Here is a 25,665-nt window from a genome sequence, read left to right as displayed (position 1 = left end):
CAACTATCTACATTCTACAATCACAACAGATATAACTAAGTTAATCTGTGGTGGGGTAGTTTCGTAAATTTTCGATCTACTTTCAGACTCTAGCTAGAACGATTATAGCAAAAACATTGCAAAACCTAATACCCTAAATCTTCAACTTTCAGAAAAGACCTTGAGTGAAGAGTAAAGTAAATCTGTTTTGTAATAAGTGAAGTAATAAATTGATTGTTTTCCACATTGTGGAAGGATCCAGGATTTTACTCTAAAGATGATGCCGAGGATGATGCCAATTTATCCGCTTGGAATTTAAATACTAGCAAAGCTTTTGGTAGTTCAAAATTTAGAATTAATCTTTAATAAATCTTGTTTAACGTATTTTATTTGAATTTATTGCTTCTCCTTATAACAAGTTCACGAGATGTACGGTCCCAGCTTGAGAAACGCTGATTACAAAATAACCACTACCCTGCAGTGAACCTTACTAAATATTTAGAGTTTATAAAAAATGAAATAGGTAACTAAATGTGTTTAATTAATTTTGAAAGTGGATATTTATGTGTTAGGGCTCGTATAACCTTCATTTGGAATGTTTTAGTGACAACGGAATAGATTTTTGCCTGCGATTACTTTCTGTAATTTACAATACGTTTTAATTAGATTCAGTCGACCACGCAGCGATATATTTCCTCGCGTGTTTCATACATACTTACCTCAAAATAAATCTGCTAAACATTTTCCTCAATGAGAGATTTAGATCTTGCAAACTAAAGTATAGTGCACTGTAGAGTCCTTGGGTTCAACGTTCTTAATATGACACAAATCTTACCCCTATAGATATAGTAAGAAATGGTCACTAAACAACAAGTTTTCAGGAAAAGTTCGGAATTTATTATCTGATTTCATAGAAATCGGACGGAATGCGGAATTAGTGATTTTATTCTGATTCCATGTTGGCCCACAATAATGTTATCGGCAAACCTGTCTGACTCAAGTAAAAAAAAGTGGAGTACTAGATTCAAAATTAATGCATTGTACTGTATACGGTAGCACGCATGAACAATTTTCGTCAATATTAACGTTTTAAATGCTGTTTGAATTGTAATGGCTATAGGACTTTTTGTCGAAAAATGAAACACCGCGTTTTCATTAATTGTTCCGATGAATTGAAGACGTTCTTTACTTTGTAACCTCGAAGCACTCTGCAACCTATTAGAAGACTAGAATAGTCTATGTAGGGGTGTCAAAATAAAAAAATACAGAGATATCTTCCAATATAGCATATCCTACAGGGTTCGGGGTTGTTGATGTCGTCGCAGTCCATGGTACAAGCGCGACGAACTCGTCTAAAGCGTGCCTTGACAGAAGTTACCAGTGATACGGTTACCTATGTGAAAACGGTGGGCAGCAAGCTATCGTATATCTATTCTATACCCGCTAGTGTTACACCTGTGTTGTCCAAAGTCACGGTTTATTTATTTAATTTCACTTAGAAGTATTTTAGGAATGTAAATTACAGAAGCACCTTAGATGTAGATTTGAAACACAATGCCTGACTGCATGAAGGTCGCCCCCAAACTTTGGGAGCATCAGATTTCTCAAATTAGTTCCGAAATACCTACCTGCTATAGTCCTTCAAAAGGCACGGAGAAGGAACCTTATTTAGTATTGATTGGTCATTTTGTACATAGGAATTTTATCCCCTATTAGACAGCAATAATATTCTCAACTCAGCTTTAAGGCGTAATGTGTTGTAAAACCGGAAGATGGTGGCTTACGTTTTGTGGTATGTATAACTGCGTATGGTTTATGGATATCTTATAATTCTGTACTATTTTATGAGCTCATTTTCATTTGGTGTGTTAATCACGTTAATGAGTAATGATCGAACTTTTTCAGATGACGCTCCCAAATCAAATTACTACAATTTTTATGTTTACGTTTACATTGTGCTAATTGTTGGTACCAATTTGAAACTGTATGCTAATGTTCCACTGTTAGAGCATTAATACTATTAACAGCCTCATCTGTCAATTTTTTTCAACTTTTCTTAATTTCAGATTTTGGTAGCACTATGCATTTCGAGCAATAAAATTGAATTATTTGTGTAACATTTGGTACTTTTCCTCCAATGCAGTTGCACGTCCTCGACAAGTTCAAAGGGACCTTTTTTAAACGTTAAACTGAGCTTGTTATTTCAGTGACTTTTTCATCTACTGTCATTTTTCTTCACGATAAAAGAACTTTCTTTAAAGAAAGAATGGAAAGTTCATCCAAATCTTACATACTTGGTTGAGTGAATAAATCGGTACTTTGAGGCATGATGATCTCGAATACTTGATGACAACTTTCTTTTTTCAAAATAGGTACTCATTGAACACTTTTTTATGATCATATGGAAATTATATCATATGCGTAACATAACGCAACTTAAACAGTAAAATGAAGGGTTCCATATTATCAATTTCCACAATTTTTTTTCATAAAAGGTTTTGGGTACCGCAAAGGGTATCCGCAACTGTTTTATTACAGTTATAATTAAAAATTATACAGCACACTTTTTAATTCAAATTTGTTGATTAGCTAATTAAAATTCTTTAAATTTCGAGGGGTGAGCTTTTGAATTTTTTTGTATCGTTTATTTTGTTTGTGTTGGAGTTTCTGGTATTACAATAATCTTTTTTACCCGCATAGGGACGAGAAAGAATAACCACATCACAAGATTACTGTGTAGTGTGTACCGTAAAAGGCGACTAATCACCAGCGGATGTGTCGCATCTATGTGAGCCCGTGAGTAAGCTCAGTGATATAGTTTTAATGGTAACGTGCCGTCACAATCACCACTATGCAACATCGCTTTCAAATGCAAGCGCTAAATTTGCCAGAACTAGCCCAAACTAACACCATGATTTTTAAACCACTCTGTGAGGTGGGGTGCAATTTTCTGTAGCACCGCCATTTTCGAATTTAAAGTAAATTATTTGTACTCTTTTGACCTAGCATCATTTAACGACACTTTAGTTTTTCAAGCATCATTTTACATTTTGTTATAAAACTATTGATTTTCGAGGGCTGAAATTTAGGTTTGTTAACTTTCTAAGAATGCTCACCATTCCATGCAAGTAAATCTTAGTTGCCGCACTACAAAAATTCCAGTTCGTAGCGAAACTTTAAAATGGCGATCCCCTGCAGAATATTTTTCTAGCTTTCCATAAATATTCATTCTTCAGTGATCTAAAAGAAGTCGACATATTAATTTAAGAGACAAGAGTCTGCTATATTTTTTCTCGACTGTACCTTTTGACACATACACGAGTTTTGTATGCCTTTAGTTTCAGAGTACCTAACAATATTCGTATGGAAAGTTCTCATGCAACGTAACCCCCTCCCCGCCGCCATATTTCACTTGGAACCACTTGGAACTGATGGTATAGTTTTGCGGTTATCATACCGATTCGTATTTTTCTTTTTTCCAATGTATTTGTATCGACATAAAGCCAATGCTGTAGAACTGAGCTTCTTATTTGCATGCGCCCATGCACAAATATTTTGTCCACCTTTTGTGTGGAAAATGTTTATATTCCTAACCGCCTCATATTTGTTAATGTGTTAAATTTGTATGCCACAGTTATATTTCTTTGAAACGAAAGGTGCACAAAACTCTGTGCAATACAAGTATAGAATATTATATAGTATTAATACCTGGCGTTGGTTTCTTCAACGCAAAATCTTGACTTACTAAAAAGCACGGATTTATCAAAGTAGTTTTTATCAGACCTCAAGCAAGCGGCATTTTGGTTGGTAGCAGTAATTAGCACAAAATGATCAGACATTTCCAGTTCACATATACCGACTCTTAGTATATCGTATACTAATTCATTATTTGTGGATTTTGAGAATTCATATGGTGTAAAACCGAGTCATTTGAAGTATTTCAGTATGTACGCATTATTTTTATATGAATAGTAAAATACGGTTGGTCCTTTTGCGAAGAATTATTTAACCGTAGACAGTCTCTTTACACATGGTAGCCTACTCATATGGGATAAGCAGTTTTAATCAGGGCGTGAGTAGGTCTGTTCCTACATCATTTGTCCTCCCTTCGCCTATTGGGTCATTTCTCTTTCAATTAGATATTGTGTGCTGTAATACCAGCTTACTATTACATTTTTTTTCGGAATATGATTTCTGCAACATTATTTATTGCCGTTGAACCCATTGTCGCCCTTTTATTTCTAATACTAAATGTTTAAACTTGAAACTATGGCGACTTACGACAGTCGTCCTGATTGTAGGATCCTTCCATCATCCAAAAGCTGGAAGAAGCAAAGTAATGTAATGAATCCCAATACTTGACCATGTAACATGAGAGATGTCTTTAGTTTCAGATACTTTTAACCAACTCAGTTGAGACCGCGGTTACATATACATAATATCGGTAGATGGTTTCCGCATATCTAATAGATGTGGTATTCATTTTCCTTATTCATAGTTTGCAAAAGAAAAAGTATAATGAATAATGATGGATGATGTGATTGTCCCTCTTTTCACAATCTGCCGATACACTCTGCATAAATTTCCATATTGTGTTTTTCAGCAGTGAATCGAATTTCAGAGATTTTTTCAATTTGTTTCTGTAATTTACAATATTGCTCTTACGATTTACGATTGAAATTAAATAATTAAACCTAAATATCGCTAATTATACCACTTTAAGGTTATGTTTTCAATGTGAACGTGAACATCCTGTTCAAATAACGGTTCATTATCGGAGTCTGAAGAGTAGCAGTTGAAAATACACTTAAATGTTGCGAAATCACAACCTTAAAGCATTTTGTAGAGGCACCGAGCACATTCGCATGCAAATATTTTAATTTACATATTTTTCCAAGTGATATTGTCATTGTAACAGAATTTATTGGTACATACATCAATATTCCACCGCGATTTGAAATTGCAAATGTATTTGTTTTAATGGTAGATGGATTTCCATAACTGAACGTGGACGGAGAACTGACAAATTCAGTTTTGAGCATCAAATTATGCCTACAACAGAATAGACTGTGAAATGTTGACAGAAAAGCTTCATTACTAATGTCGGTATCTTCACCCGATATTAATTCGAGTAGGGGAGTATTTCTGGTGAAGAAGCAGGCGTTAGTAGTAGTTTGTAGCACTTAAACATATTTCTCCACAGTTTGCTATTTATTTTCTAGATATTGCCGGGAGAAGGACAATTTTTTAAGGTAAGAGTATGGATCGTTATAATGTAATTTTAAACAAAGGTGACCTAATTAGCAATAGTCTTACATGCATAATTAAAAACATACAATTACAGGCTTCTAGTCAAATTATTGCATATCTTATGAAGTGAAAACATTTGGATTGAATTTATATACAACTGTCAAAATTAAATTGAATCGAACACCCTTTTCTTCCAGAACGTAAGCTTCAAGCAAAAATATACTAACTACCTACGCGTTAGGTTTTTTAATTAATTTTGGAAACGGCGAAAAAGTATGTACGTGTAACATTTATAATTATTAATTAAAAGTGTCAATTTTTGCAGCATGTACCTGGTACCTATTCATTTTCGTATACGTATAGTACACAGGTATGTTATAAAAATGGAAATCTCTCATTATTCATCTAGTTCATAATTTTCTGCTGCTTTGTGCAGATCTTTTGCTGTTACAGATTTTCCGTTATCTGACTTTTAAATTTAAAAAGTCTATAAAATCTATAATTATCGTACAGAGGTGATCGAGATAACTAAAGACTGTTTCTGCGTCATGATGTACAGCTATAAATAACTCGTTAACCATCTTAAATGTTAAGGGACAATACAATTTTCCTACGACCTGTATAAAACGAATGCAGTTTAGTTTGATGGTGGTCTTGGTCTAATCATCATCGACATCGACAACACCTAAGAGTGATCCTAGTTGTAATCCGGAGATAACTGGTCGGGTTGGTAGAACAATCTCATTTAAAATATCCAAAAAAGGAATGAATAAATTACTAAATGATTCTTTGGTGTTCATATTTTATAGAAATTCTTGAGAAATTGAAAGGAAACAAAATTATTCTTTCTTAAAGCATCTCCAGGGACTGCTAATAGTGTTCCCGTCATTTTTCATATTAAAATTAGACTTTAAAATCTTGAGAGAATCATTTGCGATTCTTAAAATAGACTGTGGAAAAATTCTTCAGATTTCAAAATTTTAAATAAGTTCTTCAAAGAACTTTCGGAATTTCTTCAGAAGTTACTAAAGTTTTATTTGAAAATGCTTAGCTATTTTTTCGGAAATTTCAGACATTTTTAAGATTACCTAACGATCGTAGAAATAAATTAAGGCTTCAATTACTTCGGTTTTAGGAATTTGTAGATAGCAAATATTTGTACCTCCACGCTTTCATCACACCTTTATATACCTAACTGACGTTCCTTCCTCTTTGCTGCCTTTATTCGCGTTTTCGTAATTAACTTTCTTCAAGCCTCATGGCACTTCTGCTTCATGCCTGATTCCTGACTCCTCCACACCTTCTTCTTTCATGTCTATTAATTTTCTTTGCGGTCCTTTAAGATATCTTTGATGCCATCTGTACACGTTTTTGATGCAGTTTACGCCTTGATCTTTTCAACTTTAGACTTCCATTTTGGATCTTCCTTACACTTCAGCTTCTTCACACACCATTCCCTCACCATACCTTCATACTTATTTCATGTTGCCTTCGCGGTACTTGCTCGCCTTCTTTACACTTTCTTTCGCCACATCTCCTTTTCTTTTACGTCTCTTCCTTTCATTGACGTTCCGTTTCTTTACATCTCTCTTTGCCATGCTCTTTTTAGGCGTCTGTTAATTTTTCAAAATGACGCGACTCCTTCTTTTGGCGTTATCCCTCGATCACGGCGACTTTATGTCTCCTCTTTTGATTTCTTTGTTTCTCGATTTTCTCTCACTTTTTTTACCAAGTCTGACTTAACTCTTAACTCTTTCTCGCTCTAGCATTCTACACGTCACCCTAGCAATACAGTTCTGTATAAAAAGCGTTTATTGTAAACTACGCCGCCGTCAGGTCCCATAACATTGTAGATCCCGTTCGTGGATCCATACTGCCACGATTTTTAAATATTATCAAGCGATAGTCATGAAAAACTATCTGACAGAAAGAAGTTGAGAGATCAGTGTATTGATCGAACAATTTCCACCGAGAAAATTGAGCAAGGAGAAATATTCTCAGACTTTATGTATAATGGAGCAGTTTACTGACAGTGACGGTTTAAATTGTAAAAGATAATTGAGTGTATTGTTCATTGCTAATAGCTTTATTTTCTTTAAATATATGCGGTGAGTATTTAGGTAGAACATTGGCTTGAAAGCACAGGAAATCCCTTCTAAAACGTAACTACACCATAATATGACACTTGACTGATGACAGGAACCCGATTTGGTAGATTGATAAAATTAGTACACAATTAACTAAATCATTTATAATTTACCCTATGACAGCAATATGTGTGGATAATGTTTGTGTTTCGCGCCATAAAGACCTTTATACATAATTACATTAAATAGAATGATTAATGGCTGTTTTCTTTTTAAAGCATTATTATTTCGTCTGATTTATTAAAGGGTACCTACCTATCTGTTTGAAGGAAACTCAAATTAATATTAGTTGGGTACATTCGTTGCATTATCCCTTACGTTGTATTAGGAAGAACCTTTCGGATATCAAACGATCAAGTGCCGAATAAGAAAGGTGAAATAAGTACCCATCAAAGAATGTTACATTCAACTCACCAATTACATTTCAAATTTGCAAATTGACCCCTACCTGCTAGGAAGATTTGCGGTTGGTCCGCAAAATTCTGCCTACAATGGTACCTAATGAAACTCTTGTTTTCTACTTCATAACGAAACCAGTCTTTGAAAACTGGTTGCAGGGGGGGGGGGCATGACACCGGGTACTAAAACTGCTAGATTTGTTCAAATGAATTTTGATGAAGCAACTGGTCCTTTTTCTCCACGAAAGTAAAAATAAAAGCATATTGTCACTTATATTTTGATTCATATCTGGAATTTGTTGTTTCCACACAATGCGTATCTTCAACATGCGTCAATTATATCATCTCTTTCTCTGTAACATGTGACGCAGTTCAGTTACAGCTGGACTGTGGTGCTAAGGGTCCCTAGTTCGAATCCGGGTTCGGGCATGGGTATTTGTGAATGTATAGTGGGTTGGGTTGGTAGAGCACCCTTGTCTGAAACCCCGCCCACTCAAAAATAAAGGCAAAATGAAATAAAAATAAAGTAAGTATGATTAGATATGGAATTTTCAATTTCACGTTACAACTATGTACACAACTTTAATCGAGATCAATTTTACATGATTCATTGTTTTCGTTTTGGGCTGATTTTTGCGCTAAGTTCCACGATTTGTACGTCAAAACTATATTTCAAAAGGTACCCCCCCCCCCCAGAAGGGGGTAGGGTCCTTACTTGCTTACTCGAAGTTCTGCAGTGTTTTTCTATGCGAAGGTATTTGTACGCAAACCAACGCGATAACTTAAAGTACAAAGGCAGCACAATAACAACACACGCGCTACCCAAATATGATGTAGATTATTAATATGCGAATAAAAAAAACTATTTTATTATCTTAAAGTAACAACAAATTGAAATAGGTATCAATATATCGAAAAAATTAATGCATGTACTGACAAGCAATAAATAGAATATTTTTCAAAACACTTCGGGCGACAAAATTTTGTATGAAGGTGGTTTTTAAAATAAAAAACCTCAAATGGTGTCTCAACGTATGGGCTGTCGTTACAATTTTTTTCCGGAAAATTGTACCCGAATAGACGCGTCGAAGTTACATCCTGCTTTGTCTGAAATGCTTACCAGCAAAAATTTGGCGTTCCTGAGTAAGTAAAAACAAAGAGTCCGAACCATTGCTTGTTTGGGAGATGCGTGGTAACCCGCCTTTTCTGATCTGGTCTTTAAACTCCAAAGAGTACAACGGGCGCACCAACGCACATAAATACCTATGGTAGGCCATTACGGCTAACTTTCATTTTGTGATGATCTGGTCCTTTCATTTTGTCGGGAATTATTAAGGGTTGCAAAATACTTTTTCTCACAAAAGTAACATAACGGCGTTTACCAAGACAACCATCGAAGATACTAAGTTGTATAAAGATGCAATTAATGAAACCATTTAGTTGGATGCAATTTCGGAATGCTGTATCAAGTAGGGTTTTAGCTTGTATGCCCCTCTTTCGTTATTGAGAGACACAATGATCTGTTTTATTATGATTTAAGAACATTTAAATAAGTATCTAGTTATAGCACTTTAAAACGAAGGATTTCCCACGTTATTAACATTATCAAAGGGACTATGTGGCAATTTTGGTGTGAGAAAATTTCTTACTAAGCATAGGATAATTTTGTCGCTAATGCGCAATCCAGAAGAACTCCCCCAAATACGGATTTTCGAGAAAATAGTTTACTCTTGACATAGACTTGTCTGTCACGAGACTGAGGTATGTGTCTTGGAGACCCTGAGCCGTACGCGGTCGATGCCTCCACAATTATACCTGGAGCCATTTTTCTTTTATGCCTTCCTTCCGGTAGCTGTTCTATTAAAGGTTTTGTTAACATACGCGCCCTTCGTTTGCTCTATTTAAGTAATTGTGTGAAAAATCAAGTAAATTCACTAACAAGATACCCTTTGTTTTTAACAGTAGCAACGCACACCCAAAAGTCGGAACTCAGCAATTGAAAATCTTCATTCTTAGTATGAAGATGTCATTTAAGACTAAAAGGCGAGCACAATTTGGTATGCCAAGGAAAACTTTCTTCTGAGTATCAAGTTATAACCCCCAAATTCCGCGTCTTCGTTAGTATTAACGCACAAAACGTTGTCCCACAAATCAGCAGAAAACTAGCTGAAATTAACATGTTATGGACGTTTCTATAGTTAGACATGGGGGAACAACAAGAAATGATGCAAATGATAGTAAAGTTTTATTTTATAAGATCTACGATAAGTAATAAACCTCTGTTATTACAATAGACTAGACGTAAAGACCAAACACTTTTTTACGGACGATCTCCAGAAGGAAAAATACCAACATGGTTTTGGGGGGATTTAGGTCGCAATCGATATTGTGAGTTAGATTTATCGGTATTAGGCTCCTCTGTCTATACTTACTGTTTGAACAACTTTGTTGGTTGCACGTTATCCCAGTGATCCCATAATACTATCAAAATTAGGTTTGTCCAACACTAAATTATGGTTTTTTAATTGTAAAGGGCATATTTCTTTTTCAATTTGTAACTTTATAGCTACTCAAAATCGAGTCTCGGGCATAAACGACATTCACAATTTGTTTAAAATGTTCAATCAAATGTTAATTTTTGTGGATGGTTTCAAAACTACGAGCTGCGTCAATGTTGTGAACCTTGCTGGGCAAACAGTTTCATTCAGTAGGAAAAATACGGTATATGACATGCATGAAGCTGTCGGGTGTAATCGTGTTCACACACCTTCACCTACAAGATGTATACATTTGTTTTGCACAAATTTGAATTATTCTCAACCTTGGCCATTAATGGGCTAATTCAAATACGCTACACAATCTCACGGATTAGGAAGGTAGATCTCGATTAAACAGTAACTTATTTATACTCTTAATCGTGCGTGATGCACATTTTTGTTATAATTTTGGTAAGCTAGAAACTCCCATACGCGCATATTGTTCTTACTCTTCTGACGATTTGTGAGCCGTGTGAGTATAACGTTACCTATACAGCACGAATTATATTATCTTTGCACATAAGTACACATTGGTATTTTTATTCCAGCAGCATACTGCCATATCTTGATTTAAATTTAATTTTTCTATAATATTGTTCTACTTCTAATTGTAAGTTATTTGAGAAGTTTTGGCGGTTGTGGAAGGGGGGGGGGGCGCAGTGTGTGAAGCGCTTCATAGTCATACAATAAAGTTTTACGCAAGTTCTTTTAATTTTTTAGTTATAGACGTCTTATCTTATATGTAAAGTTGCATAAATTGGAGAAACCTATAGAGCGAATTAAAACAGAACTCCTGCAGGAATCGACTTTTTTGGCATTTTGTGAATGATTATGTTTAAAAGCGTAATTCGTTCGCGGTGACATTTAAACATTTCACAAGTCTCTGGTCTATGATTCGGCCTTCGGGTTACCGTAAAAGTTCTTCGCATTTTCCAACATATTCTGCAAAAGGTTAAAGTATCTATCTCATTCTGTGTCATCATGACATACAGATAAATTAATAATTTCACAGTTAGAAGGTATTGTGAACTTACGAATTACACACCTCGATTTCGAGACTTGTAGGTTGTCGACTGATTGACACAAGGGAGGATACCAATATGTCGTTGGCTCCAAAAGAAATAAAACTTCGTTTTGACGAGAAATATATTATGTAAGATTTGGCAAGGACAATACTGACTTACCAAAAGTGGTGATATACTATTGTAGCAGGAATCCGCACTTGTGTTGGATCCTTAACGTTACATTAGTGAAGTGTGCTTCATAAAGTTGTGTCTTTTTTGCAGAAAAAAACACGTTAAATCAACAACACCGTATTTTAGGTGTTGTTGGTTAAATTCAAACTTTCACAAGATGCAGTAGCGTATGTGTTGTAACTGAAAGTCACCCAATTGTAGTCGCCAACAACAATAATTCGTTGACGGGTGATCCCAGGCCGCGATGCAATGCGTGTAATGTTGATCTCTCTGTGAAGCATGTAATCTGTGATTGTGTTAAGTATGTAAATCAGCGTGATAGGTTTAACCTAAAGGAAGATGTTAGAAGCAACCTTAACGAAATACCAAACTTGAAGAATGTGCTAAAGTTCCTGAAAGCAATAGGGATATACAGCAATGTATAAAAATATAAAGTTCTAAAATACTTACTTTTTACTTGGAAGGTATGTGTATGAATGTCGAGAAGACCCAAGTAGTCGAAGCCATACCTAAAAAAAAAAAAAAAAAAAAAACAATAATTCGTTATTTTGGTCTTTTTAATTGATTTTTCAATCTTTCATATTTTTCTTCAAGCTAATTTTTAATTTTAGAGAATCTAATCTCTGATAATATTATTAAATATTCATTACAACACATTATTGATTGAAAGTCCTACTGGAGTTTACCCGGGTTTCACGAGCTAGAAACGAAATGGGTCCTTACATTGTAATTAGTCCTGTTTTGGGTGTTATAATTGACCTGTTATTTATTTGTGTGAATTTCGCGTATGCCCATTTATAATTCTTCACAAATGAAAACTCTCTGGGAACCTCTGGGGTGACGACGAATTTTTTTGCACCACCCTCATATTCTTACCAACCTTAAAATCCGTTTTCTAGTTTGTACTATTTTACCCATAACTAGGGTTTTTTTTGGAACATACAGAAGTTTTTAAAAAAAGGTTTTGACACCACACGGCTCCTTCCCATTGGCACAAAACGGTTGGAAAGTGACAAAGGCAAGCGACATTTAAAATTTATCAGCCAATGATTTAAGATGCAAGAAATTTGAAATGGGAAAATAAATACTGCAGTCAGCCGTCGTTCAAATGTCACCGAAAGAGAAATTTATTTGGCAGATGAAAATCTACGGTGAGCTTTACGTTTCATATTAAATTTAACTTTTCATGTGCAAAATCCGTACAATTCCTTTTAAATGTTTGCTTTAATTTCTGTTGGATCGTTTATCACCCACATTAGCTTTCTCCGCCCATGAAATCATTACGTAAGTAACTCAAACACTGAATATGGTAAATCTATTGTAATCTATTGAGTTACAGTAGGGTAAGTATTTTATTTTTTGTGGGGATGTTATATTATACTGTTAAATTAAATGATTCGATACTGTTATTTCATTGTGGCACAATGTGTAATTAGTTTAGCGTCGAATCACCATTTAGCAGACATAAAAATGATTTGTTATGGCGACGCTGAGTTATCTGTTTAATATGTTATGCGTAATCTAGTATTTTATTAATTTACCATTTTCAACGCATTTTTAAGAAGCTGTAATTTCGTTACATCTTTGAGTGCGAGGGTAATGCATAGCTGTATTGACTTCTTCAGTTGGGAAGCAGGTGACAATATCACTTAAATAGCAATAGGCACCAAATATGTAGCACTGTTCACCTAATATAGCTTAGTGCCTCACGTTTTCATATTAGCTGCTTTGCCCGATTTTTTTAGCAGGATTTAGAAGAAATCTCCCACTTTAAGTGTGCCGCAAAATAAAAAGCCGCAACGACGGCGAATACTAGCTTTGTTAATAGCCGTGTGGGATTTATTCTTAAATCCGAATATTCAATTATACGCTTTTTAAATTGCAAACAAAGGGGAGGATAAAATTCTGAGCTTTTTTTTATCATACCAAACAGAACTTTATACGTTTTCGTTTAATCGTGCTGCGTCTAAGTAGGGCAATTATTACGATCAAAGGGATAGCGTGATTCATTATGTTGCGACATATCATGCCTAACTTTGTTTGTAAGTCTATTCCCCAGGGCATTTAGAGTAGAACCTTCAGTAGATATGAATTAGATGGAATTCTACAAGGAATCCCATCTCATCAAAAGAGAAAGAGTGGATTTTCTTATAGGGCAACATTTTAAACTTTTTCTTGCGTTTGAAGTTGGTGCCAAATTCTTCATATTAAAATTTTCAGTTTTGTGTCAACGACGGCGCACCTACACTGAATGATAGTTGCACAGTGTCAGGTCATTCAAACATTACATGTTCGTAACTGTACACTCATGTGCGGTTATTGTTGATTGAAATTCTACTCAAATTCGTAGATTTAGCTGTCGATTACAGTATCACGTGCTTCTAGCAATTATACCGTTTAAAATAGAATTAAGTTTGTAATAAATAAAAGTTAGAATAATTTACTGAATTACAGCTGCGGAAGCCTGTTTCTACACTCTCCATTCCTGGCGCAGTAAAAAACTCAAGCAGAGATTCGACAAGTGGTCGAGTACAGCCGGAAGAGTCGGGAGTTGCATTAGTGTCGCACACGGAGTATCCGCGATTCATGGAGGAAAGGCCGACCGGACCAGGTGTTTATAAAGGACCATCATCTGGTAGCCTAAAACATAAACCTAATGTAGGTTACCGGTTAGGACGGCGTAAAGCTTTGTTTGAAAAACGGAAAAGAATTAGTGACTACGCGCTCGTTATGGGTATGTTTGGAATTATAATTATGGTAATCGAAAACGAACTTTCAAGTGCTGGAGTCTATCGTAAAGTAAGAATTTGTGTGTGTAAAAGTGTAGTTACACAGTTTATCTCTTCGTATTTTGGATTTAACTCTTTTTATTTCTCAGGACGAATTTTACTCAATTGCGCTCAAAACATTGATATCTGTATCGACTGTGATTCTTCTAGGCCTCATAGTTGCCTACCACGCTTTAGAAGTACAGGTGAGTAACGTGTGGGTACGAAACTCCGCATAAACTTCCAGTTTGGGTGCAATCATTGAATAGCCATATAAGTTTATGCATCGTGGTCAGAATAATAGTCGCAACCCTGATAATCTTGTAATCCCTGATAATCTACGCAGGAGTACCAAATAAGCAAAGTCTAACAAGTTATTGTTGACAGGAATTCGTAAAATGCTCCCTAAATCAACGATTAATGTCACGAATTGGCATAAAAACACTTTACAAGTACACTGAATCCAACGCAATCATATGGTTTTGTTGCATCTTCGACACCGTATAATTTGAATGCAAGTGGAATGGCATTTTCCTTGAACTTCTTTTTTATAATAACATAACATGCACCTAATAGAGAATACTGGATTTAAAAAACTACAAAAACGAATGTAGTCGGACGACCTAGATTTTATGGTGCTGTAACCTGATGGAACCTGATACCTACCTACGCCCATAATTTATGTAAATGTTGAGATACCGTCTTGTTTTGAATACTTATATTTTTCTCCAAGATAGAAATCAGACTTAAGAAGCGGAAATTTGAAATTGATCTATTCAGGCTTCCCATAAATTGATACGTCAAAGTTATGCAGATGTAGAAAGTTTCTAAATGTCGCATTAAAACAATTTTCTTTGTTCTTCTGCTGTCAGACATACTTTGATTTGATATTGATCTCGTAATCTTCCTCATTAGGTACAGAAATTCAATCCGATTCTACTCGTACAATATCTAGGTTTAATCTCAGCAACTTTGAAATTCGCAAATAGAATGAAATCGTGCCTAACTTGGATGAAAATATAGACGCACATTTGGATCACACGCAATGTTGAAAATCGGCATCTCGTAAAACACTAACGTTCAGCTTAGGAGAAGCCATTAAGGCATTTTATATGCGGGATTCAAACACCCTTGCCACTATTGCCCAGTTATAGCAATTCACATCTAATCAACAAGAACATTTTCCTATACATTTCTTTATCATTCACGTCGTTTACGCCCTTCGTTTACAATCCTCTGAACCCTCCTATGAACGGTTTTGTTTCATTTCGTATTTGGATTACTCAATCTACAATTTCATACGAACTGTATTACGCATCCTTTTATTTTGGTAAATATTAATTCCAACCACAAAATCAATTACCTTTTTCGTTCACTCCTGTACTGGTTGAGTATTTCAGTTTTGAGATCAGAACTTTGTCACAATACAGGTTTTAAATATTTCGGCTCTGTAGATGAAATTTATGAGATGCTGCAACCCCAAACATACCTGTTTGTGAGATCAATGACAATGACTCCAAATTACTTCACTGTCAAGCAACTGTTAGTACCAGTATATGGAAACAACTTCAGAATTATAATAATATTGGAATTTCAGTTTCTGGCTAAAGAGGGAGATGGACAGAAAGTAATGACCCAACAGCCCTTCCTACTTTCAGCCGCGAAAGAATTTTAATGGGCCGAGATTCGATTAATAACGGCCCAAGATAGAGCTAAGGAAACTACTTTGAAAATTTATTGTTGACTGTCAACTAATGTGCTTGCTACGGAAGCTGGAGTGTCAAAAGTACAACCGACTCGATGAAGTTGTGATTTCAGAGTAGAAACTGCCGGGGAAAGAATGTGGTTGAAAGTATTATGTGAATTATTTCGAGCTGATTGTCATAGGATATAAAAAATTCGATACCCTCGCCCCAAATAAACCTAAACCGTTGACAGTGACGATATACAAGCTATTAAATTATTACCGCTCCAGTTTAAACCAAAACTAAAATAATAAATAATAACTGTGAAAGCACAGTAGCGCAAGCAAATATTTCGTTTAAGGAATATATTAAGAGGAAAAATATTGGGTTAACTGTGCTAGTGTAGATGATAATTCTTTCCTTCATTGCCCTTTGTATAGAATTTCTATCGAGTGACATTTTTCTGTTACTGATTACGTTGGTTTTAATTTGCACATAAAATTCATGAAAATAAGACAGTTATAGTGAAAACCCCCGGAAAGAATCTTTATTGAAACTAATGTTCGAGAGACGATCATTAAAAAGAAAATGCTAGAGAAACTTTTAGTTAAATGAACCTCTTCGATGCTGAAAGGACGATAAACGCTATTCTATTTTAATTGTTCGTTTGTTTCAGCTTTTTATGATAGATAATTGTGCAGATGATTGGCGAATAGCAATGACATGGCAGCGGATTGGCCAAATCTCAATGGAGCTTGCTATATGTGCTGTGCATCCAATTCCTGGAAACAATCAGTTCGTTTGGACAACAAAGTTGGCGAACAAGAATGGTGGAATTGGAAAGAAATGTGTTCCATACGATGTGCCCTTGTCTCTACCGATGTTTCTACGACTTTATTTAATATGCCGCGTGATGCTTCTCCACAGTAAACTGTTTACCGACGCGTCTTCTAGAAGCATCGGTGCGCTAAATCGGATAAATTTTAATACGAGATTTGTGCTTAAAACGCTTATGACAATTTGTCCTGGAACTGTTTTGTTAGTGTTTATGGTGTCACTTTGGATAATAGCTAGTTGGACTCTACGGCAATGTGAAAGGTTTGCAAGTAGTGAGGTCTCGAGTTTGAGTGTTAAGTTTTGTTTTGATAGGTTTCACGATGAGGAGCATGCAAATCTCTTAAACGCCATGTGGCTTATTGCTATAACGTTCCTTAGCGTCGGTTTTGGTGATATTGTGCCAAATACTTACTGCGGAAGAGGAATTGCAGTTAGTACAGGCATTATGGTAAAATATATTTTTGTGTTTCAGTTAAAATTACGAGAGACCTTTTTATCGATTTCAGGGTGCTGGATGTACGGCACTTTTAGTAGCTGTAGTTTCGCGTAAACTGGAATTAACAAGAGCTGAGAAACATGTGCATAATTTTATGATGGACACTCAGCTCACGAAGCGAGTAAGTAAATTTATTTGTAACTTTTCCTTTACTTATCTCTTATTCTGCATAGAATGTTGTTTTGCTATACTGGATGACAGCAAAACGGTTGCCTGTTATACAAATTTGAAGTTTCCGAACATTTTTCGTTATAGTACAGTTCTAATTTAATTTTTAGCTCAAAAACGCCGCCGCGAATGTTTTACGAGAAACATGGCTGATATACAAACATACAAGGCTAGTGAAAAGAGTAAATCCCGGTAGAGTACGCACTCATCAAAGGAAATTTCTTCTCGCAATTTATGCGTAATAAGATTTATTATCGCAGTCTATCCTCCTAAACTAAACCAACTTATTTTAGATTAAGAAAGGTAAAGATGGATCAGAGAAAATTAATGGATAACGCTAATACTATTACCGATATGGCCAAGGTAAGCAAACTTTTACTTTATAATAATTACGAAGATATTGCTTATTGCTATTTTTCACAAATGGATACCTACATTATTTGCGCGACCTCCTTACTTGGAGGCAAGACTGAAAGGAAACAAGACGTGTGACTTGCCATATCTTTTCTGCCGAAAGCAACATCAGGTTGTGGGAAATTAGGAACCTAAGTTGTATCTTGCTCCAGTGTTCCACAACATTGAAATGTCTGTATTAATTGTCTAGCTTGATAGACGGAACAATCAATTGCAATGGCTGTTTGCGTACAATTCGGCCATTAAGGTATTTTTGAAAGACAAAAATTTCAGTAAAAGCATTACAACATAAATTTGCCTAAATAAAATGTACAAAATAGAATTTTCTATAAGTAAACCAAGACTTCATGAATGTATACACTTTAAGCTTCGTTCACTACAATTTCCAAAACGCAGGAATTCAGGAAATATTTACAACGTGATGTTCGCCAGGAAAACGAGAACCGTCGTGGTTGTTATAAAGTAGTTTAGTTTTTGTATTTTTTTACAGACCCAAAATACAGTGTACGAAATTGTCTCGGATATGAGTACAAGACAGGATACGTTAGAAGATCGCCTAGCGACTGTAGAAGATAAATTGGTGACACTACAAGAGCAGCTAGATCTACTTCCCGATCTAATTGCTACACGCATTCAGGCGCAGGAAAGTATAATAACCACACTCCGGCCCTTCTTTTATACATAAAAAAATAACGATCGTCTTTTTAATATGTATCAGGCGGAGAAAATGGAACAAAGGAGGAATTTTTTGCATCCAGAGTCAGCGGTCGGCCTCCAACAAGCCAGAAGCGTTCCGCCTGCATGTCCATGGCCTGGGCCTACATTGCCACCCTTAGGCAAGTCTCCGACCACGTCTACATCACAAAGCTGATTGCCCTATTATGGCGACTTTACTACCCAGTTGTTAATTAGGTATCAACTTTTATTGTGTATCGTAAATAATTAAATTGTTAATTTTTTTTAATAAAAAGGCGTAACGATATCTATCGCACACAGAAGTTAACTTTGAACAAAGGTGTAGGTATCTAAGATACTATTATGTATAATACACAATAAAAGTAGGAGTTTTTAGAGCCTTGACTATGTGCAGTATTAGTTTTTAATTAAGATAAGTACTTTTACAGATCACAAAGCTAGTTTTAGGTACTAATAAGTTATTTAATCCAGAATCATCGACACTGTAAATGCCATAATCATACAAAGTAAGCCTTTCTAATTTCAAGACTGATTTGTTTTAAAAAATAATAACACAACAAATCGTTAAGAACTAGGATTGATAATACTTAATTAGGTAAGTCACTTTTAGTAAGTAAAACCGAAACATATTGGTACCCGGTGGTTTTGCCGCGTATTTATTGTGTATGATTATGGTATTCGGCACAAAATAAATCGTCATTTAGTTACAATCAACAATTACTAGCACGCATGTGTTGTGGATCATATTAAGTAGATTTATTTAGTAGGTACTGATAAAATAGTGTAGATAGATAAAAAGGATTGCTCTTTATTATAGTGAGTAAATGACCTACCTTGTGATTATTACATTTAAAAAGTTAATTAGATTAGTTAATTTAGTATTACTTGGCATCTATAACTTATTTTGTACCTGCATCGAGATATTAAACACAACGGCTAATTAAACGTTTATACACGTGTTATTCCTTTAATTCAACAAAGGGTACATATTAAGCGAAGGGCACAAAAGTGACATCGAAGTAAATGGCAACTAATGTTATAGATGAATGTAGGTGCCATACGTTTTCTAATTGTGCGCATTTTTTTAATTATTATTAGAAGTTTTAGATCCCAAGTACCTACAGTGATATTTGGTTCATAATTAATGGTAAGCTTATTCTTACAAGGATATTTATGTTAAAACAATGCATAAGTTAATGCGCAGTACTTCCACAAATTTACAACAATATAAGTTTCCTTGTAATAATACCTTTAAAAATATAAAAAGAGGAAAATATAGTGGAAATACCGGTGTGATAGTGTAATGGTGCACCTTAAGCATTATATATTCAGAGGTCCAAATTGTTAAACTGTTAGTGTTTTCTGCAATTTCACAAGTTTTATAAGCATATATTATAATATGAATTCATATATACCGTATATTTATGAAACTATACCTACGTACTTAGCCAGTTTATATTAATTAGCATTAAAATATTTTCAAATGCATTACTATGTTACCCTACTCATGTTACCAACGAATAAACTACTAGTTTCTTATTGTGCCTGTTATTCTTAAGTAACTTTATAAACTTGTCTCAAAGAAACGAAAAATAATTAGGAATAGTTTTATTTTTTTTTGCAGTTCACTATTTCTCTAATGGTTTCTGTGGGTTTAACAGGGGCCACCGAAATTGTGCTGAAGTTGAGAGTACACAAGCTGAAGACAACAATCATTAATTTTATATAAATTTTTAACCTTTTTATCCCAAAAAACTAAATTTCTTTGATGTTTCTGGTTTTTCGAATTTTTGTCAATGCTTTTCAGGACTTTCCCAAATGAGTCTAGGACCACAACGTGGATTTAGCAAGCACAGAAGTACAAAGTAAGAGACGATTTCTAATAAATTTTGACCAGTAGAATCCAAAAAATATAATATGGGAAACCCATTTCTGCAGCCCTACTTCAATTGTTTACTCGTCAGAACGTTCCAGTGAAGCTGCATCGGGGGATCGAAATTGATGACATAGAAGTTAAATATATATGCTATTATAGTGGAAGCTGAAATCCGAAAAACGATAGATTTGGTTGTTCATTTTTCGACATCGACGTAATTTGCGAAACGCTGCAGTGGTTTGCATTCACATTAAAATGCAGCATGTGTAATGTAACTGAGGCTGTATGTACGGAGAGCATAAATGACGAAAGAATTACTATAAATTGATCGGTCGTTTCTGGTAAAATGGCCGTAAGTGGAGGTCTTTCCCAATTGAAGGAATTAGCAGCCGCACTTGACATTCTTGCACCATCTTATGTACTTACGCGGTGTATCACAATGAAGTTTGTGATATTTATATTCGTGCAGTTGATGCAACGAAGGAGGCTGCCGAAGAGGAGGAAAAGTTCATTAGAAGTTGGTGACGTGAAGGACATCCTACTGTTGCAGTAGTCGTACCGCATAAAATGTGTCATTATCAGGCGTTGCTTGTGTTGTTAGATTACGAACAGGAAAGGAATTGTATGAGGCTCTGAAGAATACATTTTGTTTGATATGTGCTAAGGAAAATCTTTATAAGTACGGCAAATGCCCGAAACGTACTTGTTATAAAAACGGGACTGGACAATCCACAGAAATGGAAGCCGTGATTATCGTTGAGGGAGTTCAAACATCTATCGATTAACAGGCCACATTCTATAAGAAAAAATTTTTTCCGGATCGATCCGAGACAATTTTTTTTTCGGGGCTCAAAAAAAGGCAGTGTATAACCTTCCTTTTTTACCAGAAATCGACTAAATCATTGACTCTCGGGAAAACACTTTTTCTTATTAATTTGGGTGCGTAGAATCCAAATCAATTCGTACTTTTTCGATCAGACTTCTCAATCAAAAGTTATAGACTAGAAACCAATTTCGAAAGAACATTCAAAGGGCTGTAACTTTTGAACTAGTAGCCCAATCTTGGAACTGTTTGAAATTATGGATTCTACAGGCCACATTCTATAAGAAAATTTTTTTTCCGGGTCGATCTGAGACAATTTTTTTCGGGGCTCAAAAAAAGGCAGTGTATAACCTTCCTTTTTTACCAAAAATCGACTACACCAAAATTTCTCGGGAAAACACTTTTTCTTATTAATTTTGGTGCGTAGAATCCAAAACAATTCGTACTTTTTCGATCAGACTTCTCAATCAAAAGTTATAGACTAGAAACCAATTTCGAAAAAAATTCAAAGGGCTGTAACTTTTGAACTAGTAGCCCAATCTTGGAACTGTTTGAAATTATAGATTCTACAGGCCGATATGCGTGGAATAAAGTATACACAATTGGTTGAAGAAGTGATTGAATGTATGTTATATGGGCCCGTCTACAGTGATTCAAAAGATTGAATGCAAAATTATATAAACAAATTAGAAGAATGTTGAAAAAAACGAAAGTTGACCAAAGATTAAAAAACGCTATTTCAAACTATTCGTTTCCGTACGGCTGTGACAAGCAGTAAAATTAGAGAATGAGAATGTGACATTTTGAATTGACCTAAGCATATATTCGAAGAGCATAACCGATGCAATAAACACGAATATTTTTGTACAGGTCCCAAAGGAAGAGAAATAAATACCCATTGTTGACGATTTACAGAAGTCAGGCCTATATCATTAAAAAGTTTGGTGTACGATGTTACTAACAATGTAACGAGTTATATAATTCATACGTACAGTTTCCACTTAGATGTAGAAGAACTAAAAGTTCGTACAGATTCTTTCAGAACAGATCAAATTTTGGAAGGAACTGTTGGACAGCACCGGAGCAATGTGTAGTCAATCCAACTTTGTGAGAATTTGTAGCTGGCGTGAAACGTCTTGCGTTAAAATAGTCAAACATTTGCTTTATAGTCAATTACCAGGAAGCACCGCGACAGGATACGCAAAGGAACGTGAAGATAGGGTGATTGAAATTTTTGAAAAAGAGATTAACATTAAAATGCAAGCATGTGAACCTTTATAGATGAAGTTTACTTCTTTCTATGTGCATTCCATGAAGGAATAGTTAAAGAAAATGTGTTAACAGAGATAGTGTCTATACTCTGTCAGGATGCATAAACCCGTACAAGAAGTATTGAATAAAAAGATAGCATTTTGTCATGCGATGGACGACAAATTAAAACTAAAGACAACAGACATTTTTTTGTACCAAATGCAGGGACAACTAAATATTACGAAAAAGGAAGGATGTTATTCTGTAGTACTGAATGCCAGTGGAAGTAATATGCAAGAACGTTTCATTTTGGGAAAGGAATATGCTTCCAAAGGTCAAGAAATTTTATATGACGGCTTTACTACCGGAAATAATTGCACCACGCCTCGCCCAACGCCAATCAAGCCAGTTGCCAATGAGAAAAGTGTTTTTCTAATCTCCTTAGATATCAATAAAGACATTAAGTACGGAAAATCAAAATAGGCAGGTGTTCAAAATGGAAAACGACATATACGAATGTATAAGTACTACCTTTACATCGTACTCAATACTCATACAAGCATATTTAATTACTATATTTGTTATAGCTTCTGTTCTGTACTAATTATACTTTTTGTTTTTACTTATCATGATTGTTACTATTTCAATAAAATCTTGTTTATCCACATTTAGGGCCGTCTTATTACTTACCTACCAAATTTATAGTCTGTAATAAAAAGGGAAATTATAATGTATAACACAAATATTATGTTTACCCATTTACTGAATAGAATAGAATGCTTCTATTGATAAAAACAGAACGCCCTTAACATTTCAATAAACTGCACAAATCACAATTCGGGAATACATCAATAATTTTGGATTTGGTTTAGAATGTTGAATCACAAAAAGTGATTTTGAGTAAATCTACATTAGATAGAATTGGTAATCAAAACACGCCCATTTGCCTTTCACAAAGTGCAAATTATTAAATAATTGAACACCATTAGCTAAAAACACAATCAATAGAGACAGCTAATTAACATCGACTTCTGGCGAACGATGTGTTGCCTAACGTATTCATTTGTATTGTCCATACTGTCGATATTGAGCGTTTTCCAAAATTTTGTTATTTGTATTTGTTATTTGAAAACCCAGAATTACTTTTCAAAAATACGAAATTATAGCCTTATAAAGATAGAGATCCTTTCTCCAACACCATTTAAGCGCGCATGTGATATAGTTTTCTTCTACTATTTTCTTTTTCTCTTTTCCTTTCGCATTGCTCTTTTCTCTGCAGAATTGTCTTATATGTCGATCTTATTTCCGCCCAATTTCTTTCGGATGTCATCATTATTTCATATACACTTTCCATTTAAGGCCATTCTTTAATTTTATTAAAGAGAATCAACCGTTCGCCGCACATTCGGGACATCTAAACAGAGTGTGCTCAGGAGTGTCCTCTTTGCAATTGCAATACCAGCACCGGGGTTTTCGTTACTTTCCTATCCTGTATCCTGTATAGTAATTAGGAAAACCGACCGTGTTTGGCAATACCTGTGAGAGGTAGAAGTGTATTCTCTTGCGATTCCTTTTGTAACCATTCTTTGATCTCGTGAGTCAAACGCCAGATTTTCATTGTTCTCATTTCTCAACTAAGAGAAACCGATGGATTCTTCCAGCCATCACGTGTCACCGGGAAGGTCCTATAAGGACGAAGTGACTATCTAAACCGATCTTATAATGTTATAAAAAGGGGTAAGGAGAATTAGTAATCCTTGGGATCTATTTCACTAAACCGACCGAAAAATACTTAACACTTTATGTTACTTAACGAGAGTTGAAACGATAACTAACTAAAACTATCCTAAACAGAAGAGCAGAAAGCTTTTTGGGGAATAAGTATTTACCTCTTTCGATACTTCATTTTCATATAATAGTTCCTCAATACTTTCTTCCACTAAAAACTTGCCAACCTCTGCCAATCAATATAACAAACAAATGTTGGTTGATTTGTTGCTTATTAGTCCTTTATGTTACGAAATCAAGTTCAGCGTTACAGTAGAAACCTTTTCAAAAGAATTTGCTGATAAGGAATGTGCTAAAAGTTTTATATATCGTACTATTACCATCTCTGTGGTCTCATTACTTGTTTGTTTACCTAATTATCTTAAAAATCTATAATCTCGTTACAATACTCCTCGTTGTACTGCCAGGAGTGTTTTCCTGTACGAAGCCTTCGACCTTACTGCAGCGCAGAAAACTACTGAAACTTTTCAGAACTTGATTCGGCAATAAATGACCCTCAATTTTCGATGCATCGACTAGAGAGATTTGCTCACACAAATACTCGACCGCGTCCCATTAAGATAGTCCTAGAAAAGGAGCAATTTGTCCGGAACTATGTCCTTAAGAAAAGTCAATTAACAAGCAAGCCACTTAATAAACATACAGGGTGTTTTTTTAAGACCATGGGCCATACGACAATGTAAAGGCGTTGAGTTATTTAAAATGGGCCATAGGGAATTTACATTGCATCAATTGCTTCAGTCATAGCTTCCTCGTGAATCATCTGCCACAGTACTGTAGAAATTGTTTCTGAATCAACAAATTTATTCAAATCAGATACAAACGTATAAGATTACAATCGGTACTCGAATTGTTTTCCACCGGCAACCAAACAATACCCGATACTCGGCACTGAATAGCTCGCAAGGGGCTGAATTAGTGATAAAGCTTGCGTCTATCCTCAGGTTAACAAATATATTTCGCGATACCAGGATAGTTTTATGGTTAATCGGTCTACTGTGACGAATGTGGCATGGTTTACACGATATGTGCCTTGCTTTACAGTTTACAGAGCCCTGAACTATTTTTTGCGTCCTCAGGTGTGCTCCAGGAGTCAAAATTTGGGCCACTACTGTTCGTTCTTTTTATAAATGACCTATCGAATCAAATAACTTCTGCACATCACTTCTATGCCGATGATTTGAAAATTGTGTATGTGGAATTGGTGACTGACTATCTACAAAATCAATTAATGATCGTTCAAGATTCTCTTCCCATTAGTTACTTGTACAGATGTGGAGATACTGTTGTTAATAGTGATATTGCTGCTGTGGATTTGGGTGTTACATTTGACTACCAGTTATCTTTTACTACCCA

The 25,665-nt window shown here is 35.1% G+C and overlaps 1 protein-coding gene across 4 annotated transcripts; it reads left to right on the top strand.

Annotated features, from left to right (window-relative positions):
• The first annotated feature begins 1,011 nt into the window (after positions 1–1,011).
• On the top strand, positions 1,012–20,084 carry LOC116165555 (small conductance calcium-activated potassium channel protein). Of its 4 annotated transcripts, XM_031480104.1 has the most exons (11): positions 1,012–1,385; positions 13,962–14,118; positions 14,170–14,306; positions 14,386–14,481; positions 16,637–17,058; positions 17,110–17,245; positions 17,304–17,414; positions 17,572–17,699; positions 17,755–17,824; positions 18,366–18,518; positions 18,594–20,084. In XM_031480104.1, exons 1-11 carry the CDS (start codon positions 1,293–1,295, stop codon positions 18,744–18,746), a joined length of 1,656 nt encoding a protein of 551 aa, XP_031335964.1. In that variant the 5' UTR covers positions 1,012–1,292; the 3' UTR covers positions 18,747–20,084. The 4 variants fall into 4 exon arrangements, with proteins under 4 accessions (XP_031335964.1, XP_031335963.1, XP_031335966.1 ...); XM_031480103.1 differs by having other exon boundaries at positions 1,019–1,385; positions 13,962–14,306; XM_031480106.1 differs by lacking the exon at positions 1,012–1,385 and adding an exon at positions 4,541–5,231 and having other exon boundaries at positions 13,962–14,306.
• The last annotated feature ends 5,581 nt before the right edge of the window (positions 20,085–25,665 follow it).

The sequence above is a fragment of the Photinus pyralis genome, unplaced genomic scaffold, assembly GCF_008802855.1.
Source record: "Photinus pyralis isolate 1611_PpyrPB1 unplaced genomic scaffold, Ppyr1.3 Ppyr1.4_LG3a, whole genome shotgun sequence".
Lineage (NCBI taxonomy): Eukaryota > Metazoa > Arthropoda > Insecta > Coleoptera > Lampyridae > Photinus > Photinus pyralis.
Note: the sequence above shows the minus strand (reverse complement) of the source record. Positions and strands in the feature narration are given on the sequence as shown.